The sequence below is a fragment of the Podarcis gaigeae genome (genome assembly GCF_964106915.1).
Source record: "Podarcis gaigeae genome assembly, chromosome: 13".
Classification (NCBI taxonomy): domain Eukaryota; kingdom Metazoa; phylum Chordata; class Lepidosauria; order Squamata; family Lacertidae; genus Podarcis; species Podarcis gaigeae.
In genome coordinates, this window is record NC_139689.1 from 34887809 (window position 1) to 34910814 (window position 23006).

At 45.6% G+C, this 23006-nt stretch overlaps 1 protein-coding gene across 1 annotated transcript; it reads left to right on the top strand.

The window, feature by feature from the left end:
* Window positions 1-407: 407 nt before the first annotated feature.
* On the top strand, window positions 408-20540 carry UBE2Z (ubiquitin conjugating enzyme E2 Z; the record flags this gene model as incomplete). The annotated part of the gene is made up of 7 exons (XM_083709736.1): window positions 408-760; window positions 6965-7037; window positions 8668-8855; window positions 13177-13288; window positions 13861-13973; window positions 15329-15419; window positions 17749-20540. The coding sequence occupies 7 exons, from the start codon at window positions 408-410 to the stop codon at window positions 17917-17919; spliced, it is 1101 nt and encodes a 366-aa protein (XP_083565862.1). The 3' UTR covers window positions 17920-20540.
* Between the last annotated feature and the right edge of the window lie 2466 nt (window positions 20541-23006).

The following is a 23006-nucleotide window of genomic DNA, read 5'->3' on the forward strand; positions in this document are numbered from 1 at the left end:
AATAATAATAGAAACTTATTAATATTAAATAATAATAATAATAATTAGAATCTTCCCTATGCAGGACATTCGAAAACTCGAATTAGTGTTAATAATAATAATAATAATAATAGAAAATAGACACCTAAACTTTAAATCCAAAAGGGGGCATCCAATCGTTCCTAATTCGAGTTTTCGAATGTCCTGCATAGGGAAGAGTCTCATCGGCGCCGGAAGTGGGGGCTTTCGCTACGTTACCCCTTTGGTTTCCGGGTCTTCCTGTTTCCCGTAGGGGCGCTCTGGGACTCCCCCGCTCTGTGGCCGCCGTGCGGCGCCGTCGACGACGCGGGGCGGCGCTTAGAGGTCCGCTCTGCCCGCCCCTGTCGCTGGCGTCGGAGGTCCCGGAAGCGTAGCCGGGGCTGTTGGCGATGATGGCGGAGAGTCCGGCTGCCGAGGAGGCGGCTGCGGCTGCGGTGCTGGCGGCGGCGCCGCCGTCGAGCGCGGGGCCGGGGGCTGGAGCGGGCGGCGGCGGCGGCGGGCCCGGGGTGTTCCTGCCGGCCGAGATCTGGGCGGTGGCTGGGCTGGGCTCGGCCGGGGCCGCATCCGGAGCGGGTGCGGGAGTCGGGGCTGGCGGGGCCTCGGTGCCCGGGATCCCCAGCTCGGCCGCCGCGGCTGCCGCGGCCGGGGTGCTCCTCTCGCACTCGACCTTCTGGGACCCCACCACCAGCGGCGACTGGGACGGCGAGAGGCCGAGCCCGGCTTGCCTGCTCCGCATCAAACGGTGAGAGACTTTCCGCTCCCCAGGCAAACGCCGGAACCTCCCGCTTTCCAGATTTCTATCCCGGAAGGTGTGGGTGGGGTAGTGTTCCTGAGCGTGTGCAGAGTGCATAGTACGCGCCTTAATTCCCCGGGCATCTCATCCTGTCTGTGCATACATCTGAGGGCGGGATGGGGCAGGGAAAGTTTTCCTTCTCCATCAACTCGCCCAGGAAAGATTTTACTGCCCTACGTTCTTGGCAGCGATTCAGCGTCTGCAAGGAATTCCCCATAAGCGAGGGTGGGGGACCGGAGGCCCTCTGGGGGGTGTTGTAACTCCCATCGGCCCCAGCCAGCATGGCCGGTGGTTAGGGATGATGGGAGTTGTAGTCCAACAACTGGAGGGGGGTATAGGGTGACAACTGGTGCGGCGTGGCTGGTATGCGGATGCCCTAGTGGAGGGGAGCTGTACCTGTTGCATTTCCATATGGCCTGTAGCTCTTGAGGGAGTGGTGTTGTGCATCTGTTAAGCAGCAGCTTGGGGTATAAACTCCCTATCACAACAGCCCAGGTAGATTTAAGATCAACAGTGGCTTTCACAGCCCTGAAGATGATATAACCTTATGCTCAAGCATCCCTGTAAGGAGGATATCCTAGATTGTTTCCACCCCAGGCTCAACTTCCTTGTTCTGTATCAGATTACAATTGGCATATAACATATTTAGAGCCTCATTTTCAATATATATATATATATGCCTTGCTAGTGTGTAGCATCCAAGGATGAGACAACTCATTTTTAGAAGTTTCTTTGGAATTGTTGTTTAAGGTCCCAAATTTTGGCTTTGGCTTTCTGCTTTGTTGAAGTTGGCTTGCTTGGTTTACATGTGATGGAAAGGTGTGAAGTTTTATTTAGGATGACGTCTTTCCAGCATCGACAGCTCCTTCTCTCAGTGCAGAGATCAGCCTCTGCTGCTAACCATATAAACTTGGGGAGTGAGAGACATCCCAGTATCTCCCATTGTGCTGTGCAATTAACAGTGCATTCCAGCACATACTCACTTTATTTTATTTAGGACTCGGTCACAAGTTTAGGTTTGCATTCATAATCAACAATAATGTAAAAAAAATTTGTTTTGTAGTCATAATCAGTAACATGATTAAAAATGTTCCTTTAGCCCACCGTGCTGTAAAGGATTTAGGGTTAAAGGGGCAATGGGACATTTGAAACATATAAAAATTGTGCAAGTTAAAAATAGCCCTGTTAAATCAGACCAAAGGGTTCTGTTCTCCTTATGGACAGCCAAGAAGCAGGACTGGCTCAATAGCATTCTTTCCCTCATAAGCCCCAGCAGCTAGTATTTTGAGCCATGCTGCTACTGGAGGTATTGCAGCCATCATAACTAGGAGCCATTAATACCCTTGTCAGCCATGAATTTGTCTTACCCTCTTTTAAAGCACTCCCAATTGGTGACCACACCTGCGTCTTGTGGGAACCAGTTCCGTAGTTCAGCGATGCCCTGTCTGTCTTGGTCTTGAATCTCCACTCAGCCCCAGATTCTATCATCTTGAAAGAGGGAGGAAAACTGCTCATTTTCTCCATAACTTAATACACCTCTATCATTTCCCCCTTACTTGCCTTCTTTCTAAACCAGACATAGCCAAAGTCTGTTTTGGGGGCCTAATCCAGCCCGCCTGTCGGTTTAATCCGGCCCCTGTGGCAGCCTATCTCCTGGGGTAAAATCCTAAAAAGGACGGCCCTCACTCATGTTCACTTCATCAAATCTGCCCCTCTTTGAAAAAAGTTTGTGCATCTCTGTTAAACTAACAAGTCCCAAATATTGTAATTCCTTGATTATTTGAGTTGCCCTTTCCTTTACCTTTCCCAACTCTCTTTTTGAGGGGTGTTAAGCAGAACTGTACCCAGCTGAATACGATTGTTGTACCCTAGGTTTGTCAAAATGCCTGATGTAGGCAGTTTTATTTTAGATCCCTTTCCTAGCGAACCGTGATATGGAATTTGCCTTTTTCACAGCTGCTGCGCATGCCAAGTAATTCTCACTAGGCACCCATAGACAGTAAGCTCTTTGGCAAAGGCTGCTATCAGCAGCACGAAAATACGTCCGTAGCAGCAGCAGTTATTTTCCAGAATGATTTCCACCTTTGTGTTCCCTGTATCTTGCAACAGCCCTGAGAGGTAGGCGGTTGCCATCTCCGTATAGCTGGTGTGGAATTGCTGTTATGGCCCAAGGACATAAGCTGTATCCTTGGCAGGCGTGGAATTTGAATGCAGGCCTTGAAATGAACTTCTCTGTGACCTGGGTTACATTTGTTCAGTACTTAGCGTGCTGTTAATTAATGCTTTAACATGTTGTTGTGAGAGGCTGTTCCATCTGCCCAGAAGATCTCTTCTGGGTATAGCGGAGAACGAGAAGGCCAGAATGCACTAGCAGTAAGAATTCTTTTAGCGTCCCCTCGGCTAACGCTTTTGGATAATGTGAGGAACTGCAAGGGGAAGGAAAGTCCTCCATTGCAGTCAACGATATCTCCTTTGCGCAAACAATACTCTGTGTTGAATCGTTGCCATCTCCAGTCAGCACAACTAGGTGAGGCCTGCGTAGCAGATTCTGGAGATCTAGATCTTAGGTACACTATCAAGCAAGTGTTACTAGGCAGATGTTTTGGGGGTGCTCTGATAGAAGGAGGCTTCCCAGGCTTGTTTTAAAGCTTGGAAATAACTGGGGGTGGAGGGAGGGACAGTTTGGGTTTGTTCCTAGAGCTGAACACAGCCACTTCAGGAGCAGTTACGCCAGTTCCACGTTTAATCCCAGGAACAAAAGACTTATTGTCTGTGGCAAACCAAAACGAAAGTGAACTTGTAGCAGCCTTGTTTCCCAGAAGTGTGCTAGGACTCCTCCCTCCTCCGCGGAGTGTGCTGTTTGTTATGTGCCAAAACAGGTGTTTGTGTTATGGGCCGAGGGCTGCAGTGAGCCTGAGAAGGACTGCAGTTGTTATCATGTGCTGTTGGCACAATTTATATGTACGGCAGGAGATGCCAATTCACCCTGCCTGCTCTTTAACAACTGTCTATTGTTCAGTGAGAAGAAGGAAGTGTGGTCTTCCCCCCCACCCCACCCCACCCCCACTGCCGCCCAGCTAACTTTGAGTCCACAACCTCTGACTTTTGATGTAGGTGTGTTCTCATTAAGCAGAGTTCAAACCAAGAACATTTTCTGTTGTTAGTGTACAGTCATGGGGAAAAAAGAAAGTGCATCCTCTTTGAATTCTGTGTTTTTACATATAAAGACATAATAACAATCATCTGTTCCTTTAGCAGGTCTTAAAATTAGGTAAATACAACCTCAGATGAACAACGGCATGGCATATTGCACTATGTCATGATGTATTTAACAGAAATAAAGCCAAAATGGAAAAGCCATGTGTGAAAAACTTAAGTTCACCTTATGATTCAATAGCTTGTAAAAAGTTAAAGGTAAAGGAACCCCTGACTATTAGGTCCAGTCGCAGATGACTCTGGGGTTGTGGGGCTCATCTCGCTTTATTGGCCGAGGGAGCCGGCGTACAGCTTCCGGGTCATGTGGCCAGCATGACTAAGCCGCTTCTGGCGAACCAGAGCAGCGCACGAAAACACCGTTTACCTTCCTGCCAGAGTGGTACCTATTTATCTACTTGCACTTCGTGCTTTCAAACTGCTAGGTTGGCAGGAGCTGGGACCGAGCAACGGGAGCTCACCTCGTCGCGGGGATTTGAACTGCCGACCTTCCGATCAGCAAGCCCTAGGCTCTGTGGTTTAACCCACAGTGCCACCCGCATCCCTTCAATAGCTTGTAGAACCACCAATAATGTGAAGCAATTGTTTCCTGTAGGACTTTATCTGTCTCTCACATGGTTGTGGAGAAATTTTGGCCCATTCATACGTGTTCAGTCTTTTTCTAATTGTACTGTCGTGAACTTTAACATTTAACATGCTAACTGTAGGGCCTGAGATGTACCATAACTTTTGTTGTTGTTTTTTTGCGATTTCTCTGAGCATTGCACGGTCTGACCTTGGCGTGAATTTGCTGGGACGTCCACTCCTGAGAAGATTGGCAACTCCAGTTTTGAATAATCTTTCCCACTGTAGACAGTGGACTTAAAGTTGGTTGCAAATGGGCAGCAGTACTTGCTTCTCTAAGAGCATTGTGTCCTCTTTCGTCCTTGGCACTGTGTTAAAACACACCTGAATGCTCCAGACCAGCAAACTGCTAAAATTTTGTCTTTTATAGAGGTGGGCACACTTGCTGATGATCAATTAAGCAAGGACATTTGATTAGCACCTCCTGTCTACTTAGCCTCATAATTCCTATGGAAGCTGTAATGGTGTACAGTGATACCTCGGTTTAAGAACAGTCCTGTTTACGAACTATTTGGTTTACGAACTCCACAAAAACCGGAAGTAGTGTCCCGGTTTGCAAACTTTACCTCAGTCTAAGAACGGAAGCCGAATGGTGGAAGGGCACCGGCGGCGGGAGGCCTCATTAGGGAAAGAGCGCCTTGGTTTAAGAACAGACTTCCGGAACGGATTAAGTTCGTAAACCAAGGTACCACTGTACTTAGTTTTTCACACATGATTTCTCCATCTTGGCTTTATTTCTGTTAAATAAATCATGACACGCTGTAATATGTTTTTTTTAAAAAAAGATATTTATTAAAGTTTCCAGAATAAAAAAGGAAAGATAGAAAAAAGAAAAGAATAAAGTTTACACTTAGTTTCGTTGACATCTTTCCCAGACTTCCCCCCTCCCCCTCTCGTGTTCCCATTCCATAAAATTAATTCCACAAATTCTTACCCCAATTTTTAAAACCTTATTATAATTATACATAACCCATTTATTCAAAATTAATTTATCTTATTTAACCATTTCTCCTTATGATTTTTATGCTTCCCTAAGCTCGACCCCAATTCCCTTTCACGAATTCCCCTATTTTCATAGAACCAGAAGAAATAAGAAAAAAGAAAAGAAAGAAAAAATATGTAATTTTACAGCCTTTGGATTCCAAATCTCCCTCCCCCTTTTCCCGGTTCCGATCCCCAAAGTTCATCCATCTGTCTACTGCCAAACTGGAGAACCCACGTCCATGTCTCAGTTCTACTTTGCCGTCTTTTGATAGCTTTTGATTTCAGAAAGTCCAATCTCGGAGAAACTCTCAAAAAAAGATCATTCTTCTTCCATCCAGACCTCTATGTTTAAGAGTATAACTCAAATTCTGTTTCTTGATCCTTTTAAAGTCTGGATGTCCCAAATGCTCTGGAGCTCGGAGAGCTCGGCGATGGCGCCGACCCGGAAGTCCGACACGCTGTAATATGACATGCGTTGTTGTTCATCTGAGGTTGCATTTACCTAATTTTAAGACCTGCTAAGGAACAAATGATTGCTATTATGTCCTGATGTGTAAAAGCACATAATGCACATAATGCAAAGGGGGTGTACTTTCTTTTTCCCGTGACTGTAGGTGTGTGGTAAGAGTTTGAGGAAGCAGTTTCTCATAGGCCAGAGTGGGTGATGAAAATGTGTCTTTTCATGATTGAATTGCCCCTCCCTCCCTCTTCTGGTGTCTCAGCCTAAGCTGTATTATTCCCAATGTTTCAAAATCCCGGGCTTTCCCTTTTCTCTTCATTTCCTTTGATGGGCTATATTGTGATATGTGCTTGATTTGGAGCTGCCCGTATAATGTGCCATGCATTTGGAAGGTAATAAGTTGTGACATAGGAGGAAACAAATATGGATTAAAATGGGACAAAGGGGTGAGGAGGGCTATGAAAAGCACAACACAACTTTATGCAGAGTCTTTTATAGGTGAGATCTTTATATTCGTTTTCAGCAGTCTTTTAAGATTGACTGCCTGCCTGAAGCCATGAGTTCTAGAAACTTAGGTTTCCTTCTCTCTCTCCCTCTTTAGAGCAGGGCTGTTTCTCAAGAATTCAGCAACAGGATTTGGGGATTGGGGTACAAAGCTGGAAGCTCTGGCAGTGTTTCTCAAACACTGTTTGAGGTCCCCAGCTGTTGTTGGACTACAACTCCCATCATTCCTAGCTAGCAGGGCCAGTGATCAGGGATGATGGGAGTTGTAGTTGTCAACAACAGCAGGGGACCCAAGCTTGAGAAACACTGCTCTAGAGAAACGCTTGACTGATTAATCCATTGCTGCTATTATTATTTTTGTTTCCCAGAGATATCATGTCTATCTACAAGGAACCCCCTCCTGGAATGTTTGTAGTGCCTGACCCCCATGATATGACCAAGGTAGGTGGTATCTGAATGCCTTCCTCTGTAGTGTGTCCTCCCTGAAGGGGTTTCGTGCTGTTTTTAGGAGGGCTGACATACTGAAGTTCACCTTGCTATGACTTGAAATTTCATTTATGGCAGCAGCCTGTGGGAAAGGGTAGCAGAGCGATGGCCACAGGAGAAATTAGGCAAAGTGAAGTTTGCACAAAGCTTCTTCATTCTTAGGCAAATCTTTTCAAGTCATGTTCTGCTCACCCTGATAAATGTGTTAGAATGAGGGTTTTGGGTGCCTTTTCGAAAGGGAGAAGGAAGCAATCTCCGGCTCTGTTTCTGATTTTTATTTTATTTTATTTTTTTAAAGCGTTTATTAATTTTCCAATTAAAACATCTAATTAACATATCAAATTCAATCCAATGAAAATAAAAAAAAAATCCAATTGTCTTCCAAATTGTAATAATTTTTGTTTTGGCTTCCCACGGTCTGAATTCCGAAGCGCTTTCAACATCATAGTCCTGCCTCTCATCATCAATGTTTTCCATAATTCCATATCCGATTTTTTCCTCCACGTTTTGACTCTGTCTATGTGATCCTCATTCATGTCAGAAAACAGATACTTTTTCCCCTATGGAGTGCAGATTTGTCCCTATATTGTACTTTTTCAACTGTTTTTGTTTTTTCATCGCACCGCTTCATTTAATTGCATCCAAATTCAGAGTTCTGTCCAGCTCTTTGAGAATTGTTATTTTGGCAGCTCCCAAATCGTTAATCTTTCCCGTCCAGGTGTTATCAAAGAAACACAGAGAAACCTCCCTCTGAAACTCCTTGTTGATTTATTCTTAAGCATTCTGAATTTTAAGGAGGTCTGCCCCTGAGTCACAATATTTCACTTGGTATATCTGAGGGATCTGTTCTTTGTTTTTAAAAAAGTAGATCTCACATGCCTGAAGTTTGACCACATTGAGCGGCCATTTAGTTGAAGGTCAAATGAGGCCTCATTCATACAGATGATGTGGTATACATCCTGGAACAGTTTTTATCACTCCAGACCACAGGTGGGGAAAACTCCTCCATGAAAAGAAAGCCCATGTACGCCTGAGACCGGGCCTTGTGTGTCTTGTCTACTGCTGTGGCCAAGTGGATAAGGAGCTATTCTGTGGGCTCAAAGCCCAGGAGTTGTCTCTGTTGTTGCCCTTGTTGTGACTGGGGTTCTTTTTGGGGGGGGGAGGCGTCTGTGCAAAAGGTAAGTGGGAACATTTCTCCCCCTTCCTCTTGATGGTGCTCAGACTCATATCCTCCTCATCCCTTGCTCTGTGGAAAGAGCCACTGGGCTCCGCTGCTGTTTAATGGGTGCCTGTCCTTGTGGGGCGAAACCACAAAACCAGTTGCTTTCGCAGCCGTCCACCCGTGGTGTGAAGAAGTAGTTCGCTCCAGAAATAATTTGGGCCTCCTCAACTGCTACCTGTGTGAACTTGAGCTTGATACTTGAACCTGAGGGGGCAATGAGTTTTCCCTAATGCTTTGTAGAGGATCTCTCTTCTCCCCCCACCCCCCTTAACTCTCTTAGCGGCCGGCTTGCGTCTCGCGCAGGCTCTGCCGACGTTGCACCCAGTTGGAAGTTTTTGCGCGAGCTGGGCTTTTCTCTTGCAGATTCATGCGTTGATCACAGGCCCCTTTGACACGCCTTACGAAGGGGGTTTCTTCTTGTTCCTGTTTCGCTGTCCTCCAGATTATCCCATCCATCCGCCGCGGGTCAAACTGATGACAACCGGGAATAACACAGTGAGGTTTAACCCTAACTTCTACCGCAATGGGAAGGTCTGCCTCAGTATTCTAGGGTAAGGAGCTGAGCAGCCTGAGCTGCTTCGGGGAGGTCCACACTTCTGCATGCAATTATCATGTCGATGAAACGTGTGTGTGTGTGTGTTTGTTTCTGTTCAGAGCCAGGTAGGTTGATGATGATCATCTTGTGGGAATGAGAGGGGCAGGCTTTTTCACTGGTAGCTCCCCTTGCTACGATATGGGAGGCCCCCAAAGGTATTGCCACTCCGCCAGCTTTTGAAGTCACACCTGTTTAGACAAGTATTTCCCTGCTCTTCCTAACTTGGATCTCCCAATTTGATTGTTTTTAGCTGTTACGCTTTTTGAAATGGGCTTCCTCATTTATATATATGTTTCAATGCTGTTGTTATGCTATGACTAGCTCGTATTTTTTTTTACAGTTGGCTTCATTCTTCTTGTTTTGCTGTTGTCTTTTATTTTTTGTGAACCATGCTAGTATATCTTCTTAAAATGCAAGGCTTCAAATTAATTATATTCCTATCATCATCATCATTTCCAAAACAGGGCACCACTGGGACACATGCTTGTCCAGGCAGAGCGGCCTTCTCAGTAGTGCCCCCCCCCCCCCGTGGAACACCCTCCCACCAGATGTCAAGGAAATAAACAACTATCTGACTTTTAGAAGGCATCTGAAGGCAGCCCTGTTTAGTGGCTGGCTGCCTTCAGATGGCATAGAACAGGGATGTCCAATAGGTCGATTGCGGTCTACTGTTAGATCCCCAGGAGGTTTTTGTCGATCGCGGTCGATCGCTGGGTCCCTTTCCTTAGCGTTGGTAAAATAGAATCCAGCCCCGCCTTCTATTGTTGCACGATCTGCAGAGCGGAAGACGGAGTTTACTCAGTGAAGCTGTTTGTTTTCCCAGCGATCTGTTGTTGAGAGACTGTTCCCCTTTCTCCCTGAAAACGGTCAGCAGCTTAGCCTTGAACTCCCCAAAAACGTGGCTTTCCTCCTCCCGTTAAAAAAAGCTTAACCACTTTAACCTGAACCCCCCCCCCCAAAAAAAACGGGGCTAGAGCACTGCCAGTTTTGAATTCTGTGAGTAGATTGCAGTCTCTTGGGAGTTGGCCACCCCGGCATAGATCATTTGAGCATCTCTGGACATTGAAAGGAGTCTCGGCCATCAGCCAGATGCGCGAGAAAGTCATGCACATGGTTGACAGTGCTTCTTGTAACATCCAGAGCTTCTGTTCATTTGGCTCAGCTATCAAAAGCATTTAGTTCTCCTTTCTATATTTGCATGGTTTTTTTGTGGGGGGGGGGAGGTTGGTTTCAAATAGCATTACATTTTCAGAAACCACAAAGCATTCTCTTGAAAGTTTGGGGTGTTGCTTTTTCCTGCTGATCCTGTGTGGTCTCCATTTCCAGACCTCAGCTGAGAGCTCTTCAAACCAGAGGCCGACAGGAAGCGGCCATAGTTGCAGATTTTATACGCTGCTCGGTCGCTCGTGCCCTTCGGCCTGTTTCTGTTCGCGATGACCAGAGGTTGACAGGCCCCTTGCTTGCATCGTGCATTGTGGGGGCAGAGCCGGTTTGGGTGGTTTTCTGCCTCTGACTTGATTCAAAAGATGGTGCTTGAAAAAGAAAATGACGGGAGCTGAATGGAGCTGCTGTATTCAACATCCTTAAGAAAGTTAGATCTGGAATAGAAAGTGACGGTCTATGGCAGGCTTCCTCAGCCTCGGCCCTCCAGAAGTTTTTGGCCTACAACTCCCATTATCCCTAGCTAGCACGACCAGTGGTCAGGGATGGTGGGAGTTGTAGTCCCAAAACATCTGGAGGGCCAAGTTTGCCTATGCCTGGTCTTATGGGCTTCCAGGCTTGAGAAACAGCATCATTTCGTATATCCCATTGTAGCCTTTCTCAACTTGATGCTGGGCAGACATTGGGCCTTAACTCCTATCATCACTGACAATTTGCTGCGTTGACTGGGGCTAGTAGAATTTGCAGTCCAAAACGCCTGGGTAGCACCAGTTTGGAGAAAGCTAACATAACTCAAGCATAAAGATTATGATCTTCCCTAATAATACTGTCTTGTTTACAAGCTTCAAAGCAACAAAGCATGTATAGAGAGGAAGAATTGGGTATCCCACAGCTAAGCAGGGTGGATTTGATTTAAATCAAATCAAATCAATTTAAATCATTAGTAAGTAAGACTTGATTTAAATCATTCTTTGATAGAAAGACTCATTCTTGCTGGTATAATCTTAATATGTTCAGCCAGATGAAGGTTCCATTTTTGGAATAATAAATTTTCAGAGTAGGTTTTATTTTTTACAGTTCTATCAAAAATTACTGATTTGGTTATACTATTAGAAATACATAGACAGATAATTATGAAATTATTGTGAGGCTTAATAAGTTAACTGTTTATATTTGGACAGCTTTTATGCTGTACTTTATTGGAAGGAGAAAAATAATCATTTCCTTAATAACAATTTAAACAATTTATGTAACAAAAACAGTATAGCATATGTATCCATGTTTGTTAACTGATGTGGTTAAACAGTTTTTTTTTAAAAAAAACTTAGACTGAGTTTTAGCACACATGAAAAACTTAAAACTTATTTCCTGATTTTGAAGTATAATGTAACTTAAACAGAAAACTATCTTTAGAAAGATTTTTCTCCAAAAGCATTTTATTTTAAAAATCCGATTTTTTAAAAAAATCTGGTTTAAATAAAAAAAATCCTGTTTAAAATTTAAAAATCTGATTATTATTTTTTATAAATCATTGATTTTTATCCACTCTTTTCTTTTCTTTGTAGGTTCACTAATGCTCAGGCATGGCCTTGGGCATTTTAAACCACATTTACTTGCTACACTTTGTCTGTTAGCCACAAGTGCTTTTTAGGATATGTATGGATTTGGAAGCTTTTAGGATCTAATTGGATTTGGGGACCCAAGCAAGCACCTTTTTCATGTTATTTGGGAAAAATCTGGAAGACCCTTTTGCACCGGCACCCTGAAAAAGCAAGGGGCAGGGACACCGTGCTATGCAACTTCATTATCCTGTTTTGTGTTTCTCGATTTTTATTTCCTGTTTTCATAGTTGAGCTTTTTGCCCTTCATCTCTGGACAGTGAGAATGCTCCAAATAGAATTCCTCAGATATTTCACACAGCTTCTATGAACTGAGGTGTAGACACAGTGTGTAGCTGGTACTCTGAAAGAAGATGACGATGCCAAGAAACAATGGAATTTCCGACTTGTTTATCACAGACGTTTGCTCGCATTTGCTTGATTGCCATGATTTATTCTGTTTCTCCTAATTACGGAGACTTGCCAAGGAGATGCGTGGGGTATTGACGCCTTGAGCCCTGGCCACTAGGAATCCTGCCCCCGTGTCCCCCTCGCTCCCCTAATCAGCCAGCTCCCAAGGTTTCAGAATTCCAGTACGTTTGATAAGAGCTAGACATCTAAACAGAAAAGGAATGTGATCCTTAGGAGGCTAAATTCTCCCCTCAAGGCCAGACTTTGTGTGTGGCTCTTGTGTGAGACTGAATGCATACAGCCCTCGATTCAGATTGTATACTGGAAAGATGCATAAAAGTTTGGAATGGTTTTATCAGAAAACAGTAATTATCCATCTTCATAACATGTGTGCGCGCGCGCAAACGTTTTCACAACTACCTTCAAAACAAATACAGTCGAACCTTCGTTTACATAACCCTCTGGTTACATAAACTTTGGGGTGTGCGTGCGGCAAACCCGGAAGTATTTTACTGGGTTTTGCCCCCACGCACATGCACAGGTTACAGAAACCTTGGGATCCGACCGGACCTCCAGAACGGATCCCATCAGCAACCGGAGGTACCACTGTACATTGTTTCATAAAATGACTTCCTACCCTGACCTCAAACTGTTTTTTCTACTGCATTACATCTTTTTATCTATTACAAAAAAGTTTCTCGTGTTACAATGATTTTGCTGTCTATCTGCTGCTGCTTTTATCTCGAATCCTGCCTGCAATTTCATTTATAACTATACAATTTATCTGCTACGTGTGTCACAGAATTGGGCTTTTCTATCTTCTTTGCTTGTTTAGTGGTTCTTGCCATTACGTCTTCAATTTTTTCCCCACCACCCTGAGGCCTGGAAACTGTTTGGTGTTTTTTCACTACCTACCTTACCTATACTGGAAACTGTCTTTTTTTACTACCTACCTACCAACCTACCTACACACACACACACACAGCTAGGCCTCTCACCAGTTACAAATCGAAGTACATTGAAAGCCACACATCATCCACTCCACTTTACAGAATTGTGTTTGTTTGGCTGTGTGAAAATAAACTCCCGTTTCTTGCTGTCTGGCAGTACGTGGACTGGTCCGGCCTGGAGTCCTGCCCAGAGCATCTCTTCGGTCCTTATATCTATACAGTCCCTGATGACTGAGAACCCTTATCACAACGAGCCTGGCTTTGAGCAGGTAAGTAGCTGGAATTGTGGATTAGTGCCCACTTTACAGAGCTCTTGGTTACAGGGACAGGGAAGTGGCCGTCCCATAACAAACTGGTCTCTTAGAAACGGGAATGTCGGCAGAGCAATAAGACCCGTTGAGGTTTGATCTCCAACCCCTACATCCTTTTAAGAAGACCCTCCCGATTCAGAGGTTCGGCATGTTGCTGCGGGTGGGGCCTGCTTCCCTGTTGTGTTAAAACAGCTGACTGCATTGGGACAGAGTGGAAAGGAAGAATGCCTTGAGCAGCCCTGGATAACTCCATATGCTGCAGTCCGTATGCACATATTCGCAGCTTGTCTGCAGAGCAAGACCATGCATGGAACCCTTTTGGGATCTTTCATGGACCATAGCTCTGGCAATCCACTTTTATCGGCGACTGGCCAGTGTTTCCAATGGGTATTGTCAGCCATACTAATTGGAGGCATTCCCAGTCTCTCTCTTCTCCCCCCGCCCCACCCCTGACAAGACCAAAGTTGTGGGCCGTGTGTCTTGAACTTCGTAAAAGGTGACTTTTGTTTTTGGCCACCGATCTCTTGCAGGAAAGACATCCGGGAGACAGTAAAAATTACAACGAGTGTATTCGGCACGAGACTATCAGGGTCGCTGTGTGTGACATGCTAGAAGGAAAATGCCCTTGTCCGGAGCCTTTACGGTATGTTTGGGAGTCTCAATTCATGGGTTTCAGGCATTTAGCATGGAGAAGGGGAGAGGGAGGTACCCCTTAGTCAGACTTCCTGTGCTGTTTGGAGTTTACAGGGTTAACAGCTCTCTGTGTGTCCTGCATCTGGGGAGTTGTTTTTCTCTACATCCGGGGAAAGCTGAGTCCTTTGTCTGTGAGTTACTTTCGCTTTTTTGCCGAGAGACGCAGAGACACCAGGCCTGCCGTCTCCGATGGTCTGTTTATTATTTTAGCATTCCAATGTAAATAAAGCTGTTAGTTTAGAGGAACAACAGCGTGTGGACTCTCTCTTCTGCAAGCTCACTCACACCAGAAGCACGCGTTGTGCTGCTCTGCTGCAAGTCCAGGACTTCTGTTGCTGTGGAAACGTACCGGACCTGAACACTCCCCCCCCCCACACACACTTAGAAAAACTGTTTGCCAGCATGAAACCCCTAACTCGGCATTCAAGAAGAAGAAGAGTTTGGATTTGATATCCCTCTTTATCACTACCCGAAGGAGTCTCAAAGCGGCTAACATTCTCCTTTCCCTTCCTCCCCCACAACAAACACTCTGTGAGGTGAATGGGGCTGAGAGACTTCAAAGAAGTATGACTGGCCCAAGGTCACCCAGCAGCTGCATGTGGAGGAGCGGAGACGCGAACCCGGGTCACCAGATTACAAGACTACCGCTCTTAACCACTACACCACACCTTCATTCATTCTTGCAGCTGCATGATCATTGTCCGCATTCTGTTCCTTCCACTCTAGATTACCACTGTGTGCCTTGTTAATTCAGACCTTTTGCTGAGGGTATTTGTGCAAGCAAGGCAAACCGCAGTACAGTCGGACCTTGGTTCTCGAAAGGAATCCATTCCGGAAGTCCGTTCGACTTCCGAAAATGTTTGAAAACCAAGGCGCGGCTTCTGATTGGCTGCAGGAGCTTCCTGCACTCAATCAGAAGCCGCGTCGGATGTTTGGGTTCCAGAGAACATTTGCAAACCAGAACACCCACTTCTGGGTTTGCGGCGTTCGGGAGCCAAAACGTCCGAGTTGCAGGGCATTTGACAACCAAGGTACAAATGTATTCATGGCTCCATAGAAGCTCTCCCTGCTGCCCGCCTCTTAAGGTTGTTGTTTTTTATAGTATTTTGGTCAGCAGGTCATGCACGAGGGAGGGAACCAAAGTACATTGCACTGTGGGGAAATGTTAGCTATTGTGGTTGTTTTTAAGAAATGTGCACGTGACAAACTAATTTTCAGGAGCACAAACTATGGCAGTAGCCCTTTTGTTATAAACCACCTGTCACATCCTTGCTCTGTGACCTTACGGTTCGTTTTGCTTGCTAGGGGTGTCATGGAAAAGTCCTTCATGGAATATTATGATTTCTACGAGGGGGTATGCAAAGAGCGTCTTCACCTCCAAGGACAGACGATGCAGGTAAGGATCAGATAATGTCTATGACTGCCCACTCCGGAAGGCGGCCTCCGTGTTTTTGTTTTAAATTAAACAATTTGGATTGTCATATTTCCTTCCCTCTTGAGAAGTGGGCTCGTTTGCTCAGCTGAGGGTTTTCCCAAAGGGCAAATTGAAAACCTGAGGTATGGGGGACAAATTAGGAGAAATGACCAATTGCTGGCATTTCTGAAGCACCAGGAACTAGCTGGAAGTATATTGTGGGATGCGGGTGGCCCTGTGGTCTAAACCACCGAGCCCCTTGGGCTTGCAGATTGGAAAGTTGGTGGTTCGGATCCCCGCGACAGAGTGAGCTCCCGTTGCTCTGTCCTAGCTCCTGCCAACCTAGCAGTTCGAAAGCACGCCAGTACAAGTAGATAAATAGGTACCACTGTGGCAGGAAGGTAAACGGTGTTTCCATGCACTCTGGCTTCCATCACGGTGTCTTGTTGCGCCAGAAACGGTTTAGTCATTCCAGCCACATGACCCGGAAAGCTGTCTGTGTACAAACGCCGGCTCCCTCGGCCTGAAAGCGAGATGAGCGCTGCAACCCCAGAGTCGGTCACGACTGGACCTTATGGTCAGGGGTCCTTTACCTTTCACCTTTTTTATATTAACGTGAGCAGGACATTGGAACGAGGGGGTGAGAGGTAGGAGACTTAAATAGATCCTGGTTATTGGGAAAAGAGCATGCAGCAAGGGGATGGGGATGAAAGATTTAAATTCTCTAATCCAGGAAGTGAGCTTCCATGGCTGTGCTCTGCTTCCACAGTCAGAGGCATTCATACTTCTGAATACCAGTTCCTGGAAACTACAGGAGGGCAGAGGGCTCTTGTGCCCGGGTCCTGCTTGACAATTTCCCACAGGCATCTGGTTGGCTACTGTGGAACAGGATGCTGGACTAGATGGGCCTTTGGCCTGATTCTGCAGGTTCCTCTTAGGTTACAGATAGATGTCAATATACAGTGGTACCTTGGGTTACAGACACTTCAGGTTACATATGCTTCAGGTTACAGACTCTGCTAACCCAGAAATAGTACCTCCGGTTAAGAACTTTGCTTCAGGATGAGAACATAAATCATGCTCCTGCGGCGTGGCGGCAGCGGGAGGCCCCATTAGCTAAAGTGGTGCTTCAGGTTAAGAACAGTTTCTGGTTAAGAACGGACCTCCGGAACCAATTAAGTACTTAACCAGAGGTACCACTGTACAACTAAGAAGCTCCACTTTCTTTTCCCAAATCTTTACCACGCCATCTTTTTAGAGGGCTACAACTCTTAGGTATCACAACGTCTAGTGGTGCTTCAGGTTAAGAACAGTTTTAGGTTAAGAACGGACTTCCGGAATGAATTAAGTTCTTAACCCGAGGTACCACTGTAATAGGAAGCTATTTTCCCTTTACCGAATGTCATTTTTCTCAACTGAAGCACATGTTCCAGTCTGATTTGCTAGACTTGGGTTTCCAGTCTGATCCAGCAGTAGTTCCCCTGCTCCTCTTGTGGCTTTGGGGTTGTTAAAAAATACTTGCTGCTTAGAATAATATTGATCTTGTCAAGCGTCTGTTACTTGAACTGGTTACAGAAGGCCTTGGCCACCCTGTTTCCAGTCCATGTGCAAAGTAACCCTGGCAGATCTTGATGCAAATTGTTTTCATCCCAATCAGACAGTTTAACGAACTTAAGAAAATGTTCAAATGCTCTTTCCCTAAAAAGCCTGAAGCCTTCCTGCTAGGAATTGCTTTATGTATGCTACAATTTTTATGTATGCTACAGTCTTTATGTATGCTACGGTTGCTGCCAGAATTTTATTCGCAGAAGGTTGGAAGGGAGAGGACAACCCATCCAAATTAGAATGGCAAAATAAATTAAGAGAGCACACTGAATTGGCGAGGCTATCAGCAAGGTTACGAGACGTTACAGATGAAAAATTTATTAAAGAGTAGGGCATATATACGGGACGCGGTTGGCGCTGTGGGTTAAAAGAACATTGTCAAAATATTAATCCGTTGGCAGGTTTCGATTGACTTCTAGGTGCAAATAGGATAAGTTTACGAAATTTAAAGTAAGTTAAATAACAGGGAGAAAATAAAGATAGGTGCGTAATCAGGGAATTTAATCTGGGAACTTAATGGGAGGTTCGGAGGTCATGTTAAACTTAATTACAATATGATGTACAAAACAAGTATCAATTAAGAAAAAAATAATTGTGTTTTTTATCTTGTCTTTTACATCTGCTGATTATTTCTGTTATACAGTTTTCAACCGATAAAGCATTTTAAAAAAAAGTAATTTCCATCCCGTCTCCTCTCCTCTCGCAGGATCCCTTCGGCGAGAAGCGAGGGCACTTTGACTACCAGTCCCTTCTGCTGCGTTTGCAAGGGATCCGCCTGAAGGTTCAGGAGAAACACCAGCAGGAGAACCCAGACATAGACTCAGAAAGCAGCTCCTCTGAGACAGAGACAGACACTCAAGGGAGCATTAAGGCTTAGCTGCCTCCCACCTGACCGCTTGGGAACCCAAGACGTAGGGGTGGGATCTTCTGACTCCAGGCACTGCAGAGGAACCCCGGAGAGACCCAAGAACCAGTCCGGTTCTAGAGCGGGGAGAACCTGGGCTCAGCAGCCACCCCTTCATTGCCTCCTCCAGTGCTCTGGTACACGCTGTTTAAAACAAACGAGGATTTGATGCTAAAACTGAACACGGGCTTGTGATAAGCTCTCTTTTGAAAGTGGCTCTTTCTCTGCTGGAGACCCGTGAGCAAAAATGGCATAAAGGCATTCTGGAAGAACCCGTGACGGGTTGGTTTCTGTCCTCCCCATGTTTCTAAAAGAGCAGGAGGTAGAGCTTGCCTCTACGCCCCGCCGTCTTTTGTTTCAAAACATGCTGCATATACCCTCAGCGCCTCCCTCCCAGCGTTGCCCCCTCGCCCCACAACGGGATGGACTCCCAACTCTACCAAGTCTGTAAAAGCACCTTTGACCATTTAAATAATCAAGCCCTGTTTTCATATTCACTCTGTTTCCCAGTTGGGTTGGTGTTGCCTGTCCTAGACAGACCAAAGAGGAGGAACTTTGGCCGGAACTGGGCTTTTGTGGCGATTCAAAACGACGACGAAGAAAAAGCAGTTTCCAAAGCTTTATTCAACTCTAGAGCTCCTTTTAAATAACCCCTCCCCAAATTTGGAATCCCGGCAGGAAAGGAGGAAGAGACAAAACTGGGAGAGATCCTAAATTGTTAATGTGTCAGCCTTGTGAGCAACCCAGCCTGCGGCCTTCAAGAGGTGAAGTTGAGCAGATTTCATGGCCAGTGTTTTTGTTTTTATTTTTTGTGACCAGTTCATTTCCTGCAAGTGGCATATAAATTTTTTTTTTTGAAGGTACAGTATTAGAATTTAGTGAAGACAGGTGATTCTATGCAGCCATTGATTTTGTTTCAAGAGAGAGAGAGCAAATATAAATTAACGCAGCACCAGTAGAGAAAAAAGCAGTGCTAATCTTAAGCTTTGGCAGTGCAATAGCAGACTTCTCTGTTCAAAGCAACTCAGATCTGCAGCTTTTGGGGGCAGAGTTAGGAGTTCAGTGATGTAGAGGAGGATGCAAACTAATGGAAGGACAGCAATAAGCATCAGTCCAAGTTGGGCAGTAGGCCAGGGCAGAAAACCAGCTGTTGAGATCTGTCGAAGGATTGGCTCTCGTTTTTTGTCAGGAGCCTCTATTGAAACCGAAGCAAAGTTGCACATGTGTAAGTCTGCCGAATCTGCCGTAACTCCCTCCTCTCCGAATCACTTTGTCGTGCTATAGACCGAGAAGCACATGCCTTTTGAGGATCGAATTGCGGGAGAACGTCTGGCCACCCTCCCAGCTGGCAAAGTATTTTATTTTATTTTTTACTTTTGAAAGTTCAAGCTGGTTTCTACGTAGAAAGGCTCGGAAGCCTTGTGAGCACCTTTCTCTTGCTCCCCCCCCCCTTCTTCTTTTAGAGACCCTTTAAGACTTTTTTTAATGGGGGGGAAGCTCCTGACCTACAGATGCACACCCAGATCAAAAACTTGGCAGGGGGAGATGAGCAGATGCTAAAAGTGGCCAGGCCAGTAGGACGCGTTTCACTCAGTAGGTCCAATCCCAGCTGTAGGAACCATGCAGTTCCTACCTGGCCTCTGAAAGGAAGTTCATGTGTGATTATAGGCACTGTTTATCTGCAAGCACAACACCAGTCTTGCAGCTGCTCCTGCCTCTCCCATGTAGAGTACGATGTGCTGTTGCTTAAAACTAAAAGTAACCCCCCCCCCCATACCTGCTTTTTGGAGTGGAATGCCTTCTTGTTTCTCTCCCACCCGCAAGGAGACAAGACTCTCCCACGGGTTACGAATAGCCGGTGGAATCAAAAGCTTTGTAATGCAAGTTTGCATTTAGATGCCTTGTGGAGGGGGACCTGGTGAGGCCGAAGGCAATCTTATCATGTTTGTGTTGATCTCATTGGGTGCAATCCAGCAAAATGAAAACAGAAATCAGTCGTGCTTCACCTCCACTGAAATCAAAGGGACTTGAGTGCACATTTAATGTTTTAAGTCTCACCGAAATCAGTAGGACCTAGGTAGGACTTCTATTCTCCGAACTCTGCCGATTGTGTAAGTTTGGCTTTCCCCCAGTCTATAGTCACCAGGACCAGAGGTGTTCCGGAATCAGAGCACCCGTTAACTTCAAGAGACCTTAGTTCCAGATGCATGTTGGCTGTCAAACCATTGCATTACATTTCTTTTAAGAGACAAAGCGAAAAGAAAACATGAAAATGCCTTATGTGGTTATTTCTTTTTCACACGGCTCGCATGTGGATGTAAGAAAACAAAACAGAACAAAAAGAAATATGGTTTTCTAGCTGCCCATAGTCATCTGTTTTCTGAATGTTTTCCATTTCAAAAGTGACAATCCTAGATGACTGATCTAGACAAAATGTTTAGTGACGAGACTTTTAGGCCTAACAAGCTAAACACACTCGAATGCACAAGGGTCTTAAGAAAAATAAGGAATCCTTGTTTATATACAATTGTACATAATTTTTTTCTTTTTTTTTCTTTTTCTTTTTTGGTGCAATAAAGTTTGTTTTGGCAGGATCTGAGGTTCTTCTTTGTCCTGGATTGGTAAAACAGCGGGGAATACCCAAAAAGGGGGTCTTGTTTTCATAAGCAGCTTACATCAGGGATGTATTCCCTTTTAGTGAAACTTCCAGGCCCCACACATGCCATTGGTTGGTGGGACCAGTGGCAAAGGGGGGTGGGGGGCAGCAATGATTGCTGTACTTGCTACAGAATAAATCAAAGGTTTATGCACACACCTTTCTCCCAGTGTTAGAAACTCAGATATATAAGCCAGGGGCTAAATAGCTCCTTAAACCAAGGTTGCGGTCACCAAAACAGAATGTCTAGTTGCCATTGTGGGGCAAGACGGTTCTAAAGTCATCTTTTGCAAATGATGGGCTGACTGGGCTTGATTATTAATTATGGTCCGTGGGGTCATGAAAAGTCTGAAACGACTAAACAATAGTATTACTTCTATATATATTTATTTCTATATCGCCCTATGCCCGAAGGCTAGTTCAGGTGATAACCTTGAGCTAGATGAAGAACTTTGAAAACTTACAAGAAGAAAAGTCACTTGATTCAGTGACAGTCCACATATATATTGGCCTTTTGCTGCCTTTTTCCCCCCTTAAGGGTAACATGGACCATTTGTAATGTACAAATAGTCTTCACAATTGTAAGCAGGACAGTGTGGTGGGGGGTAAGTGAAGACAAGCACACCAATTAACTATATATTACTATAACATCGTTATATAATCAAACCTTTCCATTCTTAAGGAAATCAGCCCTGAGTGCTCACTGGAAGGACAGATCCTGAAGCTGAGGCTCCAATACTTTGGCCACCTCATGAGAAGAGAAGACTCCCTGGAAAAGACCCTGATGCTGGGAAAGATGGAGGGCGCAAGGAGAAGGGGACGACAGAGGACGAGATGGTTGGAAAGTGTTCTCGAAGCTACCAGCATGAGTTTGACCAAACTGCGGGAAGCAGTGGAAGACAGGAGTGCCTGGCGTGCTCTGGTCCATGGGGTCACAAAGAGTTGGACACGACTAAACAAACATTGTTGACTGCTCTTATACAGGCTGCACAGAAAAAGCATTTTGATTCCTGAAATTCATTCCAATTGTGCAGATAAAATATAACTGATAGAATTCTACAGGACGAGGTATTAAGTGTGTGAAAACGGTACAAATTGAATAATCCCCAGGCATGCACCTCCAGGTGGTGGAAATGTCAGGCGTCATCCTGGTGTCTGGGCATCATCACTTGGTCGCAAGTGGCCAATTTTTTTGTTTAGTCGTGTCCGACTCTTTGTGACCCCATGGACCAGAGCACGCCAGGCACTCCTGTCTTCCACTGCCTCCCGCAGTTTGGTCAAACTCATGTTCGTAGCTTCGAGAACACTGTCCAACCATCTCGTCCTCTGCTGTCCCCTTCTCCTTGTGCTCTCTATCTTTCCCAACATCAGGGTCTTTTCCAGGAAGCCTTCTCTTCTCATGAGGTGGCCAAAGTATTGGGGCCTCAGCTTCAGGATCTGTCCTTCCAGTGAGCACTCAGGGCTGATTTTTTTCAGAATGGATAGGTTTGATCTCCAATAAGGTAAAGGGACCCCTGACCATTAGGTCCAGTCGTGAGCAACTCTGGGGTTGCGGCGCTCATCACGCATTATTGGCCGAGGGAGCCGGCGTTTGTCCACAGACAGCTTCCGGGTCATGTGGCCAGCATGACTAAGCCGCTTCTGGCGAACCAGAGCAGCTCACGGAAACGCCGTTTACCTTCCCGCTGGAGCGGTACCTATTTATCTACTTGAACTGGCATGCTAGGTTGGCAGGAGCAGGGACCGAGCAACGGGAGCTCACCCTGTTGCGGGGATTCAAACCGCCGACCTTCTGATCGGCAAGTCCTATGCTCTGTGGTTTAACCCACAGCGCCACCCGCATCCCTCCATTGATCTCTAATAGTCAGGTGCAAAATGCAGCTGGCACCTGGCTAATACCTAACACTGCTTTCTCCACTGAGGCAAGCAGGAGATACTGTAGTTTAAGGACACAAGAAGCTCAAGGAGGGCGTGCGGCCTAGACCAAGTCCCAAGGACTGGACAGAGAGCTAGTTGGACCCTGGCCCTGAGGTCCCCCACACCCGGCTTTGGATGAACACCTTACAATCTACAATCACAAGCACCCCATGCCACTCCCCCTTTCCTGCCTGAGATAATTCCTAAACCTGCTTATTCACTTCTAAGCAAACTCCAGTGCTGGGCAGGATGTTTCCCACCCAAATTAACCATTTGTTGCAAGTCATACAAAAACCCATGTGGTACAGTCAGTGCTTTTTTTCCTGGGGGTGCACAAGGGCAAGGTAAAAAAGTAAAGGACCCCTGGATGGTCAAGTCCAGTCAAAGGTGATTATGGGGTTGGGGCGCTCATCTTGCTTTCAGGCCAAGGGAGCCGGCATTTGTCCACAGACAGCTTTCCGGGTCATGTGGCCAGCAGAACTAAACC